At 46.5% G+C, this 20,347-nt stretch overlaps 1 protein-coding gene across 6 annotated transcripts in view; it reads right to left on the bottom strand.

Annotated features, from left to right (window-relative positions):
• PTPRM (protein tyrosine phosphatase receptor type M) overlaps positions 1 to 20,347 on the bottom strand; it is a 643,552-nt gene that overhangs the window by 575,407 nt on the left and 47,798 nt on the right. For 4 of the 6 annotated variants that reach the window (XM_072949238.1, XM_072949240.1, XM_072949239.1 and 1 more), the window contains exon 1: positions 18,337 to 18,910. The exons of the other annotated variants lie outside the window; for them this stretch is intronic. In XM_072949238.1, the coding sequence (XP_072805339.1) occupies positions 18,337 to 18,409 (73 nt within the window). In that variant the 5' untranslated portion in view covers positions 18,410 to 18,910. Of the gene's footprint in view, positions 1 to 18,336; positions 18,911 to 20,347 lie in introns of those variants that run through there. 6 annotated transcript variants of the gene reach the window in all.

The following is a 20,347-nucleotide window of genomic DNA, read 5'->3' as shown; positions in this document are numbered from 1 at the left end:
TGACCCAAGAAAATGTGTATGTATGTAAGTATGTACGCGTATATGTATATTTACATAATATACAAGAATATTTAAAGCATTCATTGACTAAAGTATATTAAAATTAATATTGTTTTTGTTTTCAGAACCATTTCTGAATAATTCCCTAATTCTGGTTAAACAAGATGCCTTTAAGTTAAAAAAAAACAGCAGGTGTGATTAACAGTTAAGGATGAATCCTGGTTTACTTGGTCTACCTGGTTTACTTCCCAACAAACAGGAGGGTGCAGGACTAGGTAACAAATCCTTCAGAGATCAGCTGGTTTCCAATTCTCTGCTCTGAACGGTTTTGAAAATGAAACTAATCAAACTGTCAGCTTACAATCATTAAGAATAATTTCTGTTGCTAGATCTCAATATGAATTTCGAAAATAATTCAAAGTGGCCCTGCTATAACAAAATCCTCTCGCCCGATCTACCTACTTACATGAACAAGTTTCTCAACACACATTTATAAAAAATGAAAAATGGAAATAGACTTGGTGTTTAACCCTGTTTAAGCAGCAACAAATATCTATTCACAGGTACATGAGCTTCTGAAATTTTCCAAAGGCCTGTTGATTTCCCAAATACTACTCCAATAAGTTTTAACAGCGATTCAATTGTATATTAATAATTCTGGTGATAATCCAAGTAGATAAAATGTGGCACTTAGGCCTTTATGGTCCCATAAAATTATAAACAGAATAAAAGTGTCAATTGTATACACATTTTTGTTGCAGAGAAGTTTGATAAGGCACCACAAAAAGACTCTCAAGTTTAAACATGTTACACCAGGATAAGATTCTATGGGGAAATAATGCAAATACCAGTTCAGGAAGAAAAATTAAGCAGGTAACTTTCTCTCAATTTTTTTTTAACATTTTTTATTGAGTTATAGTCATTTTGCAATGTTGTGTCAAATTCCAATGCAGAGCACAATTTTTCAGTTATACACGAACATACATATATTCTTTGTCACATTTTTTTTTGCTGTGAGCTACTAAACTTCCTCTCAATGAAAGAAAATCCTGTTCATATACTTTTAAATGGACAACGGAGATTATCAAATGCCTTTAGTATTTGTATTCTATTTCTGATGGATGTCTTTAAAAGATTTTTGTAAGTCTTATAGGTTATTACAAGATATTGAATACAGTTCCCTGTGCTATCCAGTAGGACCTTGTTGTTTAAAAGTTTTGATACATGTGTAACTAATAAAACCATTACAACAATCAAGTTAATAAACAGGCCCATCACGACCCTCCCCAAAAAAGTCTTATCTTAAAATGTCAGTATTTACCATAAGGCATAAATTCCCTCCTTCTCAACTGTATACACAAATGCAAAATTTCAGATGTGAATTTACCAATGTGCAAGGAAGTGGTCGATTTTTTTAAATGCATTGACTGGACACACAGCCACACAGATCTTGGAAATTTCTGGCACTGGCTCCTTGTTCAGGGAAAACACTTCCCTAGAGCAAGATCTCATAAAGCAGGACCTATGCCTTGTTTTGTTCCCAGCTCTTACCCACTTGGCCAGTTATTTTACAGCACAATCTCCGAATGATTAAGCCCCTCAGCTGACTCTGTTGGGCAGGGCATCCTGAGAGCCGGCATCCTCCTCCATTCCGTCATCCTGTTACTCAGGGGCCACTGCTCTGTACACACCTGAAGCAGCCCTCCACCTTCCTGGACTTGTGGCTAACCAATGGAAGGGACACATACAAAGAGATGCAGAGTCTTGAAACAGAAGCAGGTTACATTTACAGGGTGTGGAGAGTCTGACAGTGTCCCATACACACAAAGAATGGGAAGGTTCTGTGGCTCAGGGGCTTCAGACTCAGTCTGATCAAGGTCAGCCTTAGATCTGCCCTTGCAGCTTGTCTGAGCGGGTTACCTACTTAGTCTCTGAGCCTTATCCCCAGCCTGAAAAATGGGGCTCATTGAGGTGGCTATTGGTATTAAATCAGGTAATACCTATAAAAAGCACTTAGAATAATGCCTGGACATTTTAGGTAGTCAATAAGCATTAGTTGTCCTTTTGTTGTATTATAATACTTTCACCCCTAAGTACTGCTGTGCTGATTAGAAATAAAGCAGATAAAGCACCGACCAGCGCCTGGCAGACAAGGTAGTGGTTATGCTTTAATTTACCACTTCTCTCTACTTGGGTCAACACTCTCTGTCCCGCCCACACCCTTCAGAGGGAACCCAGGACGCCCAGCAGCCTGTCACTGATAATTCCTTGACAGTAAGAGATCCCAGTTTAGTTCACCCTTTCTTGTAAAACCCACCTGTTGCATGAGATGCAGATGCAGGAGGAAAGAAGAAAAGGAGGAAGGGAAAATCCAGGACCATGATACCAAGTGTGGGAAGAAAGGAGAAGTTATGGGTTCCTGAATCTTCCCTGGTGGGGCCAAATTCCCACTCCATGCGGACACCCTTAAAAGCAGTAGCAAACAGGACCCACCGCCTGGAGATGCAGGGAGAGAAGCCATGTCACCCACACGATCTTCTAATCAAAAAAGCCCTGAACAGTGTGTTCCCCTTGGTAACTTCCTAAGCAGATGACCACTACCTCAAAAACTCACTGGCTCAGCAGACACCCCATTTTAAGAGAAACAGTCCCAAAACATGTCAAGATGATATTCAGAGGTTTCTTCTCTCCCTTCCCACTGAAGAGCACCCACAGGCCCCCCGGCAGGGGCGGTCCCTAATTTCTACCCACACCCAGCCCCCAGGGCTCAGCACGGAGCAGCCCACATAGCCCCCCCCTGGGGTGGCCCAGAAGACAACAAACAGGATGTATTCAGAAAGTATTCCAATTAAAAAAACGCCAACTTAATCACAACTCCCCGCATATAAAGAGACAAGAGGACAACCAATGGTGCTGGCAGCTCTTGGATTTTCACGACACGCCAGCCTAGGAGGTGGGTTGCAGGGGCACAGGGTGGCCCCCCAGAACGTCCTGACTCAGGCTGTGACCTTGAGCCAGAGCCAACCCAGGCCATGTGACAGCTGCACGTGGCCAGGACTTTGCAGCTGAGAAAGTCCTGTTTTCAATTATTTAATCTGATCCTTATCATCTTTTTAGACACTCAGAGTAGTTATTCTAATATCCATTTTAGTCTTCTGGGGCTTGAGTCACAATTAGGAGACCTGACCCAAATCACATGCCACCTGGGGGCAGGACCAAGCTTTAGACTCCCAAGGTCCGGTCCCGGGATCTCCCTCATCCCTGGCAGAAAACAAACCACTTCATTTTACCTCCAGATGCTCAGGCATCTTTCCAAAATAAGTAATAATAACTTACGTGTCTGTTTTACCAGATGACAACGACCATCATTTCATAAATAATTTTGTTAAAAAAATCTAAATCCAACATTTCTTAAAAATCACTCTGGAAGATGCTAATAGTTTCTTAATAGTCACTTATTCTACTTTTCTTAATGCTCAGTTTCTTTTGGTATAATTCTCCCCAGTGACATTGCAAAAAAAGTTTAATTTAAATTTAAATAAGCAAAAGTACATATTTAAATAAGCAATGTACATAACCCTTATAAATATCATACACCAAGTAGTTCTTTCCCATGACGACTGCAATCAGACCAGGCTCACTGGATTGTTTTAAATCCTTCAAATGCAGATCAGCATGCTTTCTTTGCCTTTGTCCAACCTCAAAAGAAAATGCAATTTGTTCTAAAGAAGGTGATTAACATCAATCTCCAAAGGCCTGTTCACCTCCACCTGAAGTGAAAGGTCTTAAAATAAATTATCGCTGACCTGAGTGGCATTTTGCCCCTGAGAACACTAACGCACACAGCCAAGAGATTTGCAAGGGATTTTACACTTTTCACCTCAATCAGATCTCCAGATGCTAAACACGAGAAAAGACAAAAACGCAATCCTATCTACAGGATTAGAAACCTTGGAGAAGGCAACATTCTGCCCATCTCTGCTTGTGAGAAAACATGGACAACACCTCCAATCAATTCATTTCATTCGAGTTCCTCAGAAGCTGAGAACTCTTCCTTCTAATTTACTGTTTCGGGGACTGCAGAACAGCAGTAGCCGCAGTGCATGGCTGGGTTATGCCAACTTCATGATTGTTTTTTTGCATCAAAATGAGAAACGGTACCCAACAGTTAAGAGCACTTGAAGATTATGACTTGGGACCCCAGAGGCTCTGGAGGAATGGAGCACTTTGGGGTCCACGAAGAGCTGAGCCACATCCTAAAGCACTGGGGGCCTCAGTTTCAAAAAGCATGAAATGACAGGGCCACCATCTTCACCTTACGGGACTGCTTTGGTAGTTAACTAACACATAAAGGACCATCACCTAGTGGCATGCACTATTCATATGTCCTTCCCTTGCTCCCGGGAATAGCAGTAAGCCTATAAAATCAATTACAAATGGCAGAAAACTTGGGCTTGGGGGAACTACACCCTTTGGGGTTTGCAGACATGAAGGAAACACGCAAGCAATGGCTCAAGGTTATTCGTGTCACAGGTCTCCAAGAACAGGGACTGCAGCCCCTGCAGACCGAGCACTGTGTTCTCTAGAGGATGACCTGGGAGGGAGACTTTGCCCCTCTTCGCAGTTGAAGAAACTGGCCTCAGTAAGGCAAGACTGACTGTCCCAGGGGACAAATGACACAGCCAGGATGAAAACTCAGCTTTAATCAGCCTATAATCACCTGATAATTAATCAGCCTATAATCACCCTTTAATCAGCCTATAATGCCATTCTCTGGGAATTCACCCAGAGACAGTGGTTTGTAAAAGTTTCTTTTTCATATCATCCATTATCATAGGTGATCTCCGAAGCAAACCTGAGTTAGAATGTCACCAAATGACCCTCTTCACAGACAAGGCACTGGCTTCACTGAGTTCAAGTGACAGGGTGGGCCCTTGAATGCAGGTCTTGCAATCCTAGATTCCCTTCTTTCATGTAGCCCAAGATTCCCCAACTGTGCTCGGCAAAGCAGAGGCATCTCAGGACACAAGCCCTGGGTGCTGGCAGATCGCTGTGCGGGGCCCAATTCTCCACCTGGGCTTGCCTTTAGCCGCACCCCTCCCGACCGCCCTGCAGCCCCACACATCCAGGGTGACGTCTAGCTCCCCACACTTGATTCTATGCTGGCCCTGGGACTGGCTGTGACCAGAAGAATAAGGCAGAAGTGATGATGTGCCCCTTCCCAAGCGTAAGCCAAGAGGTCTTGGCACCCCTCTGCTCTCTCTTTGGAAACTCAGCCTGCTGGAGGGTGAAGGACCACATGGAGGAGAGACAGCCCCGCTGTCCCAGCCCAGGCCATCCTAGACCAGCCCACGGCCAGCCAACCCCAAAATATCAAGACAGCCCAGCCAAGGTCAGCTGAGTGGATACATATGCACGAAGTATACAACCCAGTTACATCAACAGACTTCCCCCGGCCCCCACCAACAGAACACGAAAGTCAGTAGATATTTAAGCCATGAAATTTGGGGACATCTGTTACTCAGCAATAGCTCATCAAATACCTTGTTTTCCAACTTAGAGAGTCATTTTTTTAAAACCTGCCTTCACAAAATTTTAACTCAAAGATTTTTATGCTTTTCTACCTATGTAAGATTTTGCCTAACCGAAAGATTTTCATGCTTTAGAAAGGAAGTTTGAGAACGTCTGAGCTGGACTGTAATAACCTCCCTGTGGTCTTCCCACGCCTGTGTTCTGCACCTTTAGTGAGCGATGACCGCGTTCCCCAGTGTAACTGGGATGTAAAAGAAACGCACACACACAACAGTCGCATATGGAACACAGACTCAGATATCAAGACTGGGAACTCTTATTTTCGGCCATCACCATCCAGGCCCAAAAGATTCAATGCGTTTATAATGATACATAAAATAGAGCAAGGTAAGTAAGAATGAGGTGAGAAAAGAGAAGAGGAAACTAGGTATGAGACCAAGAAAAGGAACCAGAATTAAGGTCCGATTGCAGAGATCGTGACCCTGGGTGTTTTGCTGCTTTTCGCGCAGAGAGCAACCACTCTTGCCAACGTGTTCCTATGGGGAAACCTCAACTTCTGCACTCTTATTCCACATGGTTCATGGGGGCTGACCCTACACCTGGTCCAGTGGGCGAACCAAGCCAGGCACGAGGTTAACTGGAGACAAGTGATGTGAGCTGAGTCCAGAAGCCCAGCCGCAGGAGTGGTTTGTATCACTTGGGGAGAGAATTTCTCTTACCACTGGGCTTGGAGCTGGAGGATTCAGCCTGTAATCCCTTGGAAACACACAGGAAAGATGCTTGGAGAGGAAGACTCAGAATTCCCACGGCAGAAGACCTACACAAACATTTTTCCAGTGAAGACATACAAATGGCCAATTGGCACATGAAAAAAATGCTCAATATCACTAATTATCAGAAAAATAACAAATCAAAACTACAGTGAGGTATCATCTCACACCAGTCAGAATGGCCATCATTCAAAAGTCCACAAATGATAAATGCTGGAGATGGATGTGGAGAATAGGGAAGGGAACCCTCCTATACTGCTGGTGGGAATGCAGCTTGGTGCAGCCATTATGGGAAACAGTATGGAGTTTCCTCAAAAGACTAAAAACAGACTTACCTTATGATCCAGCAATCCCACTCCTGGGTATATCTGGAGGGAACTCTAATTTGAAAAGATACATGCACCCCAGTGTTCATAGCAGCACTATTTAAAATAGCCAAGATATGGAAGCAACCTAAATGCCCACTGACAGATGACTGGATAAAGAAGCTGTGGTGTATTTATATAATGGAATACTACTCAGCCATAAAAAATAATAAAATGATGCCATCTGCAGTAACATGGATGGACCTGGAGATTGTCATACTAAATGAAGTAAGTCAGACGAAGATAAATATCACATGATATCACTTATATGTGGAATCTAAAAAAATGACCCAAACGAACTTATGTACAAAACAGAAACAGACTCACAGACATAGAAAACAAACTTATTGTTACCAAAGGGAAAAGTGGGGGAAAGGGATAAATTGAGAATTCACAATTTGCAGATACTAACTACCACATATAAAATAGATAAACAACAAGGTCCTACTGTATAACACAGGGAACTACATTCAAAATCTAGTAATGGCCTATAATGAAAAGGAATATATATACACACACACACACACACACACACACACACAACTGAATCACTACAGTGTACACCAAAAATTAACACAATATTGTAAACCAACTATACTTCAATAAAAAAAGAACTCCCATGACTGCACTGAGCCTCTGGGACCAGTGGTGCCACCCACAGCCTTCTCTGCAACAAGAGCCAACAAATTCCCTGCTTGACGAAGGCCAGCCGGACTGAGGTTCTCTGTTCGAGAAAGCTCTAACCACTACAGCACACACATCTCAATCTGGCATTCTAACAGCCAACAGAACGAGGAAGACTAGATGATGGGTTATACAATTCACTGTGTCCACCAGGAAACACTGAGGGCTCAGGAGACTCACACCTTTTCCTGGAACTGAGACCCAGCAGGAACGCTCCCCAGAAGGTTATTATAAAGGTTCTGCATTGTGTGAGAAAAAAATCACTCAACATCTTTCTAAGTAATATGACACGCCACTTGAAATGCTTTTGCAAGTGCACACCTCAACACAGGTGGATGGCATTCACTCAAGGCATCAATCAGGAAAAGGCAACCTGCATCTGTGTGCATGGGCGTGCACCCCGTGCTCAGAGGACCGGGCTTTGTTAGGAACGGAGATAGCTTTGCCTCCCAAACCTCCCATCCATCATCTCGGCCCAGCTTTTATTAGCTCCTGGGGAGCGATGAGAATATCATATCCTCTCAGTGTGGTTCAATATACGGTTATCACTTATTACTATCAATGCTCACCCCTGAAATAAGGCTTATCTGTGTTACTGATACTTAAGCAAAAAACTCATCCTCGATGGTCCAGTTGCTGCAGAGTCTGTGGTGGCAGCTGTAGGTGGCAATGGCATTCACAAGTTCAGAGGCAGTGAGCTGCTTCTGTGCATGTCTAAGCAGAGGCAGCCTACGACCAACGTGGGACGCCCCCATGACCCTTCTGACACCCCTGCACACCCACTTCCCTTTAACAAGCACCTTCATGCTGTGTCAGACACTGTCTCAGATTTGACCCACTGCTCGAAACGTTTCTCTCACTCTCTTCTATCTAAAATGACCCACAGATCCAGGGCTCATTCCCTTACCCCATGTTATCTGACAAACTAATTTGAACTCAGATGACAGTCCTCACACTCTCTGGGCATCTGGAGAGACCTGCTGGATCCCTGAATCAAACATCTTCATTGCATGAGGGAGAAATCAGACATCTAAGGATGTCAACTGATTGAAGTGACAGGGAGTTGAGGATGTCATATTTAAGACGACTTAATGAGCCACCTCTCCCAGAGATGACATTTCATAAGCACCTTTCTTCCTTGGTCAAAATGATGAGCTGGTAGAAATTTCAAGTGCTTTAACAGACTGGCATGCCTACTTTGAGGTTTGTGAGTCTTTTAGGAACCACTATAATAAAAATGCCAGGCTTCTGGCCCATGCCTAGGGGGCCCCTAAGACAAATTATTCTCCAGTGTCCGTGTTTCTGTGACCATCAGATAGGAATAAGCGCTGGAAAGTAATTTTCCCAGTATCATCACGTCTCATTATCTTCTCTGAATAAGTCATCTAAAATTGGGCTCCCAGCTGCAAATTTCAAGATCTAAAGTGATCTGTGTTCTGCGTCTCTGAAACATCTTTATTCTTTTATTATACCTGAAAAGTTCCAGACTCATATCACATTTGTGGGAGGTCACTAAGGTGAAAGATGGATACAAAGCAGTGAGGTTTCTAGAAAATACCATGTTTCATAGTTCATTTTCTCTTCCGACATCAGAAAGCCTCTGCTTACTAAGAGAAACACTCTCCAGTCAATTATAGTTTGGGATGTAAAACTTCATGTAATGACCCTCAGATGCTCTCTTAACACTAGTCAAGAAAGATGTGACAAACTCTTCAACGGGCAGGGTCTCTCAGCCACTGCTAATTTCCTACCAGTACTCTCTCAACTTTCATTAGCATCAGGATCATCTGAAGTGTTTCCTTACTGGTTTCTGTGGCCCCCTTCCAGAGACTGACTCAGTACTGCTGTGGGGCCAGGAATCTGCACTTTTATGAAGAGCTTCAGGTGACTCCAATGCAGATGTCCAACACTGCCTTTCATGGTAAGAAGCAGTGCTGGCTTTTGGTGGTGCCAATTCTGAGGTGATCACTTTGTGACTTTTAGGGGGTTTTTTTCCTTTTAAAACATCATATTGGCCATATGTTTATAACATACATATGTGCATAACCACATCTACATACACATCACCAAAGGTCCCCCAGGCAACTCAGCTATCAAAGCCAGGGACCCAGAAAGGGGAACTATGAGCTTGAACAACATGAAATTGTCAATATTCAACCCTTTCTGACATGGAAACAGTGTGCGGGTGTGGTTAATCCCACAAAGGACATGGACAATGGCAGAGCGGATCGACCCCCTCTTCCTCACGACTGAACAGACACAGCCCTGCTCCCTCAACAGACCTCCTAACATTGGCATTGGTCCACCTATTTAGCCTTTTCAATAATCCTGCAAGGTATTTTTCCAGAAAAGTGAACTAAGGCTCAGAGAAATTAAAAACAGGCCCAAGGCCACATGGCTGTTCAGTGGTGACCACAGAATCCCAAATCAGAACACTTGATCTGCCAGGGGACCTCTGCCCTTCTTGCCTCCCCCAAGGGGACCCCACAGCTCATGTCTGGGCCACAACAGCCTCCACCTGTCCTAGTCCCCCTGCAACTGGCCAGGCCCTCACCCCAACCCTTCCGAGGGTCAGTAACACAGACTGCTCAATGAGCTCTCCACAGGAGCTCTCTGACCACTGGCTGGAAAGAAAGGGAGGGGCCTCTCTAAAAAGCCACACAAATGGGAGGAAAATGGTAACTGACAGAGAAAACAGTGCCAAGACCCCCATAACATACACACAGGACATAATGCTAGGGGATGACCACAGTAGGGACGTCACACCATGGCCAGAGGTCTGGGTATCAAAAGTCAAGCACGTGGAGGACACAGATGGCGAGGCTGTTGTCAAAGCAGCCTCTTTTTATCAACTTTCATCACTTGAGACAATGCCACAGTGAGCACGCCTGCAGTACTGGAGATGAGCGGATGGTAAGGTGAAGTCTGAGCTCCGTGCAGGTATAATTAATTTCATTCTATATTAGAAATAAAAACAGTGGAGATAATACAGAGTCTTCCCTGCCATGGAAACCTCTTACTAGTGCTACCATGGTTCTTTTAATATACCAGTGACTAAAATCAAATCCACCTAGAGTAGAGACATGGTTAATCTAACACACCGTAGATTTCATTTTTTCAGAGATCAGTATTACACCAAAATTCTACTTTATGGCAGTAACTGATTTATACATTTTTATTATATGTGATAAAATTATAGGCTTACCTTTACATATTTAATTAACAAAAGATAATGCTTTTTGCTTTAAATTTAGCAGCTGAATCTCTACACGCCTGTGAATTGCTAAGGGTACTGAACACAAACCCACAAGCTGGGCCTATTGTTAAGGTTATTACAAATGCTTAGAAAAATTGAACTTGATTGAAAGAAAGAAAAAAAAAACAGCAATAAGCATCAGTAATTTGGTTTTTTCTTCCCTGAGGGAACTTTATTCACTTATTCATTAATTCAACAAATATTTATTAAGTTTATTCATTTATTACATGATGATGACATCCTAAAAACTGTGCAGGAATTTGATTTTACACATTATCAGTATTTAGTTTAAAAAGAATGCTGTAGACAATTTTATAATATTTATGTAGCGAGAACACCACAGTAACTTCAAGCATGTGGTTATGACATGATTTAAAGTAACTCAAACTTCTCCACGTGAGAAGAGAGATGAAATAGGACCCATCAAAACTGGACGGCAGAAAGGGTGTGCTCCAGTCCCCCAGCGTGGGGTCAGAAGCCCACCCGACACCCTGTTTTAATTCCCAGGGAGAAAGAAGTCCTGGGGCCTCTGACTTCCAAAAGTAACCCAAACTAAAACATATGCTTTTCATGGTCTGTCACAAATCTGCTTTCTGCCTATTGAGTAGGACGGAGATTAAAATGAATATTCACCCATCTGAAAACAAACTGACTCTGTAAGCTTCCACTCCCCCCCCCCGGCTCTGCAGGCCATAAAAAGCAAAAGGTTTTGCTTCTGCTTAGGCTTTTGTAGTTTTAAATAAATCACTGTTAAATGGTCATCTTTTCCTCCAAGGGAGATTCTAAAAACTTCTCTGCTTTGACAAGTCTCTGACACCTCTACTCCCATCCTCTCCTGGCTGAAGGTCCTGGATCATTGATCATCATAGGTGGTTTTTCTCTGCTCCCTCTACCCCCACCCAACCACAGCAGCCCCAGGGCCAAAGTAAGTGGCACAGCCTTTCTAGCAGAACTTCCACCCTCCCCTCGCCTCCAACTCAGGGCCCACACCCGGAACTTCGTAGAAGAAGTTCTTAACGACTCATTAGTCTTCTCAGTTTGAAGAAAAATGGATGACTTCCCGAATTACACACCTGAACCAGCAATGCTGGAGAAGTCGTCTCCTGCAGATGCAAGAAGGTATATGTGCACCTCATGTCTGTGTCACACACCTGCACGTGGCCAATTTTCTTGTCCACTACCAGAGGGTCTATGGAGAAGGCCCCAGAGGTTACCATGAACTGTTAGTTAGTGGGCAGATATACATGATTTCTTCTAGTCCCATTGCTAGACACGGAATAGCAGTAACTTATGATAACAGCCAAAAAAAAAGAAGAAGAAATGAGAAAGATGATCACAGAGGAGTCTGCCATTGTCTTGGGGTCAATGCTGAGCTAAAACAGAGTGAACTGAAGAACTTAACTTTACATGATGCGTTACAAGCAGAAGAAGGTCCACTCGATAGCGTGCCTTCCCGCAGCTGTAAGCGAATGCTTCTGGGAGTCTTCCCTGCATGAGGCTGTGCTTCCCTGGCGCTGCCCAGTGGGTCACCTGGTGATGGGCTGTCCCTCAAAGCAGGAGGAGCAAGAAGCTGGAGGCTCACCTGCCTCGTGGAAAGCACTCAGCCCGCCAATAACTCCCTGAAAGCCTGGGGACAATGTTTTCCAGATTAATCTGTTAAGTGACGTCACAATTGCTTTTGTTTAGCTGGAGCGTTAAATGACAGAGAGGCCATGAGCGGTTTTTGAAATATCTATTTTGAAGAGATGCATGTTGAAGATTTTAGGACACACATCATCAGTACTTTAAAGAGATAGATATTGAGAAGCTTTTCTTTTCTATTTGGAAGTTAAGTTCATTTCCAAATGCAAAGTTTCACATTTTCACATTAAAATTCCAAATTTTATGCACATTAATTTCCAGTTCCCTAAGAAAGTCCTTGCTTCTTTCGATTTTCAGTAGCTTTTGAAACTTTTAATAATTGGACAACTATCTAAAGTATGGTAAGTATATCTTTCTTATTTTTGCCCATTTCCACCCCAATGCCTCCCAGCCCCCTAAAGAGGCCTTACAAACAGTAAGTGTTCAATAAACATTCACTTGAATTAAAGGCATTAATTTAATAGCACATAATAGGCTACGTGCTTATGATACCAAGCTAACAAATATCTTCTAAACACAATATCAAGCCAGAGATATTTCCAATGGCTAATCATTAGTGTAAAATTTAATTAACACTTTTCATGGTGGTAAGTAAAACGATAGGAAACTTTTTTCATTTGAGTGTTACAACTGGCTGGATCAAATATCTTCCCCAGATAAGACCATTATTTGAAATGTCACGCTGGCGGTTCTGTCTAACAAGCTGAGAATCACAGCACCGTCACATCAGCTGTTCGTGATTTTGGCAGTGTTCACCAGGGGCTAATAAGTGCATGAATGTGAGTTATATTCTCAGCCCTGGTTCCCTTTCAGCTCTTGTCAAGTGGAGGTCTCAGTCCTCTTAGAACTCACACTCTGTCCAGCATCCCAAGCTCCTGGAGGGCTGGTTCCAGCAGCGACTGCTGCTCCCACCACCCCCAACTCTCATCGGGGAGTTTCTGATTCCATCCGTCTGGGAGGGGACAGGAGTCTGCCTGTCTACGAGCTCCTGAGTGATGCTGAAGCCACTTTAAGTGATGCTTCAGGGACCATGCTTTAAGAACTACTCTTTTAGAGCAAAGTTTCTCAAGATGTAGTCACAAACCAGGATCCCCTGGGGATGCTGTGGGACCCTCCAGGGACCTCGGACAGCAGAGTCACCGTGGCCAGCCATAGAGACCAGCGCTGGGAAGGACTACCCCTGGCGGCCCTCGGGCACAATCGGCTTTGAGAAGCACAGGGATAAACACAGCTGGCTGTTAGCGCCGTTTGGGTACCCCAACGCCCTCCCCAAGGCCACCTAAAGCCGCTCAAGTGCAGGAGGTCAGCCTGATCCACCTCCCATTTGTCACTCCTGATCGTCCTCCCTTAACTCTCTGTACATTTCACCCTGAAGAGGTTACGGGCAGTGACCCCCCCCACCCCCGCCAGGATCTGCAGAACCTATGTTTTTTCACCTGAGCACACATAGCCCTTCCCTTCTCACGCCTCTGTTCTTTTCTTTTCCTCTCCCACGTCCCCATGCCCTGGCCTTGCCAGCCGCCCCTGGACGGTGGGGGACCACAGACGACCACGGTTGATGACTAAAGCTCTCCTGCTCCCAACCAACACCAGCCCTACTTACTATTTTTCTCTGTTGAGTTTTTCCGAGCAACAGTGTCAACTCAGGCTTCTGATGCTAAACCAGTATAGTATTTTAGGAACCCGAGAAGCTGCATCCTCTTATATGGGGAGGTTTGTTATTTTGTATCTTTTTTAAACATTTTCTTAGTGAGTTTGAAAAACATGAATGATCAAACCTTCCCTCACTTACAAAATCAGCTTATTAATGTGTTGGATTCCTAAAGGCAAGAAGCCCACTGATACATGAGACTGAAAAATTTTGTCAGAAAGTTGGTTTTCTAAGAAAAGAATCCTAGAATTAAAAAACATGGTAGTTAACACCTTTAAGAGAAATGCTTTACTGTTGAAAAAGTATGTTACCACTAACTAAAGTGCCTGACCTCTAACTGAAAACTGTCTTAGGACATTTAGATAATACACTATCATTCTAGAAAACTAAACCTAAAACAAGAACTGACAGAAGACAACACTTCATCCAAAACAGTGCCTCAACTGAAACATATACACAGGTAGCAATTCCTAGAACGTATTTCAATTGTTATGAAACTATGACAATTTTAAATAAAGCCACCAGCTTTTCTAGAGTTGTCACAGAAATACTGAAATTCTAAAACCAACTTTTTCCACAATGCAAGGCTGTGTTTGACTCATACATGCTTATATAATCTGAAGACATAATTCAGGTTACTTGTTCATTAAGGAAAGTTCATTTAGAATTATTCAAATTACATACCTATCCATACATCCTATTCCTAAGTAAACTCTCTACTTAAAACCTGTAAAGTAACCCTTTGAAAGGTGATAAGAACAATTGATTATGCTCAAACAATACTTCTTTAAACCCACATAACGCTGAAAATATTAATGTGATTTCTTGGCGTGTCTTTGTCATGCACGCTGATTTAAACTTGCAGTCTTTTCATCAGATCCGTTATCAGTCTAGCTTAGGCACCTCAAAAATGTAAAATGTCATGACTCTAGTTATCAGCAGAAGAAACAATAAGTCAAACTGCTCAACAAATCTATTCACACTCTTTATAAAGTGTACTTTAAAATTTTGTATTTTGAAATAATTTTAGACTTGCAGGAGAGTTGCATGAACAGTAAAAAGATTTCAAGTACATGCTTCACCTGACTCCCCGTGATGTCATAATCTCACATAATCAGGGTCAAATTATCCAAAACTAAGAAGCTCAACACTGGGACAATGCTACTAACTAAATTACAGCCTCTCTTCAGATTTCAGCTGCTTTCCCACAAAAATCCTTAAAAGAGTATTTCAAAGAATAAATTTCTCAATAAGAGCTCCAAGTTCACAAGGTATACTTTAAGGTTTAATCTCCTCCAAATACTGTAGTGGAAACAAAGGGCCACTCTGTTTGTATCTGTATTTCTGCGAACCAAAGCTTGCTTGCCGGAACCTAACACATCAGCCTCATTATAAAGTAAAACCAAACACTTTGTTGTGTAATATATACTATGATCTGGCTTTTAAGAAAATGGGTCAAAGAGGAATGATTTGCCAGCTATTTGGCTTCTCACTGTGGAAAAGAGAATTCCAAGCAGCAGCAAAATGATTTAACTTTGTTCCTCACATTTTCCTTGTATACCTTTTAACAAAACTTATTTTTAATGATCAATAAAAGCCTAAATAGAAAGCAGAAAGTGAACATCCCATATTTTGCCTAACAAATTAGAAACTGTAAAAATGGAAGGTGATTTTTAAAGTGGAATGTTTATCATAAATTAAAATCTTCCTGGACAAAAAAAAAAGTTCTTTTCTTTTTTCTCTCAATGTGTTGCACACTCTGTTTCTGATGTCTGGCATCCAAATTATGTGTCACACCCTCCAGAAATGATTAATCAACAATCACATCAATTCTGAACTCATTCCAAAACAGGATATGAGGGTGCAGAGGAGGACTAGCAAAGGATAAATCTTAGTACACACAAAAAACTCCACTGATTATATAAAACCTGATGACCGAGTCCATCGGGTAGCCTAAGGTGAACTGGTGGTGAAACTGTTAATTTCAGAAGAAGGGACGATGCAAGCCCCTCTAACAATCTAATAATCTCTCCTCCCCCTCACTTTTTTGTCTGCCAGGTAAGTACAATTTAAATGTTTGCAAATAATCAGGATTCACATTAGTAATTTATTCAACAAAGAGTGAGTGTCTATTAGGGCTACAGCTCTATGTTAAGTATTTTATCGGAACCAAGAAGGAAAAACAACTGACTTTGCCCTCAAACAGCTTACAGTCGAGTTCCTCTAGCTCTAAAATGGTCCCCATGTCAGCTGACAAGTATTTCAACCAGTAGAATTATAAAGAGAAGTGTCAGTGTCACTCATAACATTACAACTAACTTTCCCAACATACAAAAAAGTGACTTTTCCAAAGCATTAAGTGCCTCACCCACATACTACCTGAAATTCGAGGTACAGAGGAAAAGCATACTGCCCTGCAACATATCTGATCCTTGCACACACAAAATTTGCCAACTTCAATTTTTTTTAATTTCATCATTTCTAAGCACTCTCTATGGAATACTGCCCTTCATTTCCTGTTTGTCCTCTAACATACTAGCATAGCTCTGCCTTTCCAAATAAAAGGCACAGCTCAATTGATGGCATGATAACCAATAGAATGATATATATCCTCCAAAAGAAAAATCTGGCTAAAATTTAGTTTAAAAAAAATTTTAAGTCTCTTGAATAATTTAAATAAGCCTTAACAAGGACACAGGTCAGTACTACCTCAGCCAAAATCCCTTTTAATGATGAGACACCGATCATTTAAAAAAGCTACATAAATATTTGTTTCCATCCAATGGACCACAACTTAAAAATCCACCAAAATGCTTTCTGACACAGCTTAACTTGAAACAAATCCCAGGCAGGGAGCTATGGATCTTACTAAAGAGAAAACCATCACTAAGGCCCTCATACTTGGCTTCTAACACTACTGAGTTACAAGGCTCTAAAACTGGCGAGTCTACTCTATAATTCACTAATAAGAAAGAACGCAGGCCAAAATCCACATCAATTTTATAGCAGACAGCAGTGCATCATTCTGTTAAATCCTCCAGAGCACGTGCAATTACCAGACAGTTAAGGACACATTAAACTCAGGAAAAGGGTATTTCTCTATTGAACTTGACAGCACTGAGCGAGCGGCGGCGGCCAACTGTGGTCAAGGGTCCTGCGACTCAGCAGCTTGCGGGGCTCGGCCTCTGCGCCTGCGTGTCCCTCGGGCTCCGGGAAAGTCAAGATGTAAGTTTCCACAGGTCATACAGCCAAACGCAAACGTCTCCAATGTTTTAAAATAAGCATTTTACTGTCAGTGTGAGTGTCCTTCAGCAAAAAAAGTTCAACTTACTCATTCCTCCCGAATAAACACAGAACCCTGTTTTGAAACCCAAGCTTAACGTCAAATCTAAGGCATCTTATTAAAAGGAAAACAAGCCCAGTGCCACTATTCTGTGTGGACCTCAGTGAACCTGATACCCACGAGACATACAGTGTGCAACTGTGCAAGCCCTAGCTGCCGTCCATCCAAGTGTGTGCTCCGGGGAACACGGTGCGGGGCTCGCCCCTCGCCGGACCCAGGAGTCCCGTCCCCGCGTCCTCCCGCCAGGAGCTCTCCGGGCCCAACGGCCCCGCGCGCCGCAGGCACATGCACCCTCACATGCACTCGTAGCCACCGCCACTCCCTTTCCTGCCCACCAGGGACCGCGGGCGGCGGGGCAGGCTGACCATCGCCCGTGGCCGGGAGCTCCGCGGGGCCGAAGGTGCGGAGGTGGAGCCCCGGGGCCGCAGGGTCACGGCGGCCCCAGGGCTGGGGCCCGGTCATCCCTCCTAGTCGCTCGTCCTCCCGCCGGGACCGACGAGGACGCTGCCTCGGCTCTCCCGGGCTGCCGTGCGACCGCGGGGACGAGCCCGGGTCACGGCGGCCACGGGTGGGGCGGCGGCAGGACAGGGAGTGAGTGATCGCCGCCACCGGAGCTGCTGCCAAGTCGGGCGATCGCGCGGGCTCAGCCGGCACGGCGACACGGCCCGGCCGCCACTCGGGGTGGAAAGGACCGCGCAGCGCCCACGCCCGGCGGCCGGCGGCTGCAGCTCCGAACTTCAGGCAAAGTTTTCTGCTGTTGCTCTCGGAGCCGGCCCGGGACTCCGAGTGGCGCCGTCCGCTCCGACACGGAGGAAGGGGACACCCCGCGGAGGGCCGAGGGCCGAGATTGGAGCCCGGCTCCGGGGCCAGCGCTCAAGGCTCATCCGCTCGGCCCTCCCGAGCGCTAGGTGCTCGCCCTCCTCGCCGGCCCTGCGCCCGCGCAGGGGACCGACAGACACCATGTCCGGCCCGCCGCGCCCCCTCCTTTGACCCGCCGTACGCCGGCTCGGGCTCTCCCACCCGCGGAGCTCCCCGCGTCCCGAGCCCCCTCCGGCCCACACGCCCCAGGCCACGGCAGGCGCGGCCCCGCTTACCTGAAAACGTGTCCCCCGCCGCAGTTAGTAAAAGTCCAGCCAAAGTCGCCAGGCAAGTACCAAGTCGGCTCATGGTGCTGAGTGCGTGCCGGGCCGCTCCCCGGTGGCGCTGGGTGGGCGCGAGGGCGGAGGGCGGCCGGGAGCTTTGCTTTCCAGGCGGCGAGAAGAGGCGGGTGAACAGCCAAAAACAGAGCCAAACCCCCAAAGTGCCAACAGTTGCAGAAGTCCGAACTCCGGCGGCTCCGAGCCGGGGCAGAGGGTCTGGGTCCTCCCGCCCTGTCGCCGGCCCCGCTCAGACCTGGCGCGGCTGGCAGAGGGAGCGGAGGGCGCGCCCGCAGAGCCAAAATCCGCCCTCAGTTCCAGCGGCTGCGTCCGCCGCCGCTCTCCTTCCCCGACTCGGGACCCGAGCCGCAGGCGCCGCAGTGGCCGGAGCCGGGGCCGGGGCTGCGGCCGCGCGCGTCCCGCCCGCCGCCTCTACGCCGGCAGCCGAGCCAGCCCCCGGGCGGCGGCGCGCCGATGGCCGAGCCCGCGCCGGCTGCGCGCGGGGCTCCTGCTCCCCGACTGACTGGCGGTGCCCCGCAGGCCGGCTGAAGGGAGCGCCCACGTCACGGCCGCCCGCGCCGCCGCGGCCCACTAGAGGGCGTGAGCACCCGGGCCCGCTGGCCCGAGCCCCGTGCTCCGTGGCCACGGCGCCTCGGGGGGAGCCGGGCGGGGGGCGGCCGCGGGGGCGGCGTCACTGCGCGGGGAGCGGCGGCCGGGCGGCGCCACCCGCTCCCCTCGCGCCACGCCGCGGCTTCGGTTTCGCGGCCGGCTTCCGGGAGGGGAACCGCGCGCGCGGGGGGCCGCACCACGGCCAGAAGTTTGTCCCGGGTCACGGGCCACCAGGAGTTTGCGAGAGCGGCGGGCGGGACCAGCGGCCTGCAGCCCGGCGGGCGGACGAGGCGGCTCCGTCCCGGCTCCGGACGCTGTCAGCGAGCGGGGCCGGCGGCATCCGGAGCCGCAGGGCCCGCGATCCCTGGCGGCTGCGGGCCACCCCAGCCGGGAGATCGGGAGGCTGCGAGGGACTGCCGGCTTCTCTCGGGCGCGGACGTAGCGAAGTTGGCGGGCGCCACGGGAGGGAGCGGCGGCCGTGGGCACCACGACCTCGTAGCGCGCCAGCCTCCTGGCCGGCCCCGCGGGGCACCCGCCCTCCCGTCCCTGGAGCCCCGCACCCGCACGCTCTGCCGCTTCATTGCGCCCCCACCGTCCCGGGTGGGCCCGAGCGAGCCGCGGGCGAAGCACGGAAGGCGGCGGTCACACCGAAAGGAGGGTTTGGACCTACATAACCTGTGATTTCTGCATCTGGTGCAGTGTTGGGAAACGCGGGAGGAGGAGGCGTGGGTAATCAAATAATGTCTTGAAATACATAATTTACCATTCGGGGTCTGGAATGCCTATTGCATTAAATGAATAAAAAAGCTTCCAATGCTTCGGTAAAGAGGTTCACTTTGTAAAATTGGAAAAAAAAAAGTGATCCTTCTATCTTCCTTCTGTCTGACCTCGGAATACGCACATCGAGCCAGCACCAAACAGCTGTCAGCGCCAGGCCTAGCCAACTGAACACAGTAGAAAGCCCGGGAAGAGGTTACATTAGAAACCAAGTAACTAACCATGTGAGTGGCACTGTGCCTTCTAGCACTACACGGCACCGGCAAGAGGGCAAATCCGTGACGCAGGTGTGCCGGGGCTCTCTGCGCTGCTCCCACCCGGTCCTTACATAGGCCTAGTGCACTGGTCCCACCCTCCCCTCGACCCTGTCTCCAGAGGACCCTAGAACCCATAAGCAAGGTTATGTCACAGCTGTCACCTCCCCAGGGCAAACTGAAGGCCTGGAGGACTCTTGCTTTGGTGCCCCAACCAAGAGCTCCTCCTTCTTCAGGAATTCCACTTATTAGATCCTTATCATAAATGCTCTTTAAAAGGCGCTAATATTAATCATTTACTTCTGAACACCGCGAACTTCCACCATTCC

This window comes from Vicugna pacos, chromosome 24 (genome assembly GCF_048564905.1).
Source record: "Vicugna pacos chromosome 24, VicPac4, whole genome shotgun sequence".
NCBI classification, from domain to species: domain Eukaryota; kingdom Metazoa; phylum Chordata; class Mammalia; order Artiodactyla; family Camelidae; genus Vicugna; species Vicugna pacos.
Note: the sequence above shows the minus strand (reverse complement) of the source record. Positions and strands in the feature narration are given on the sequence as shown.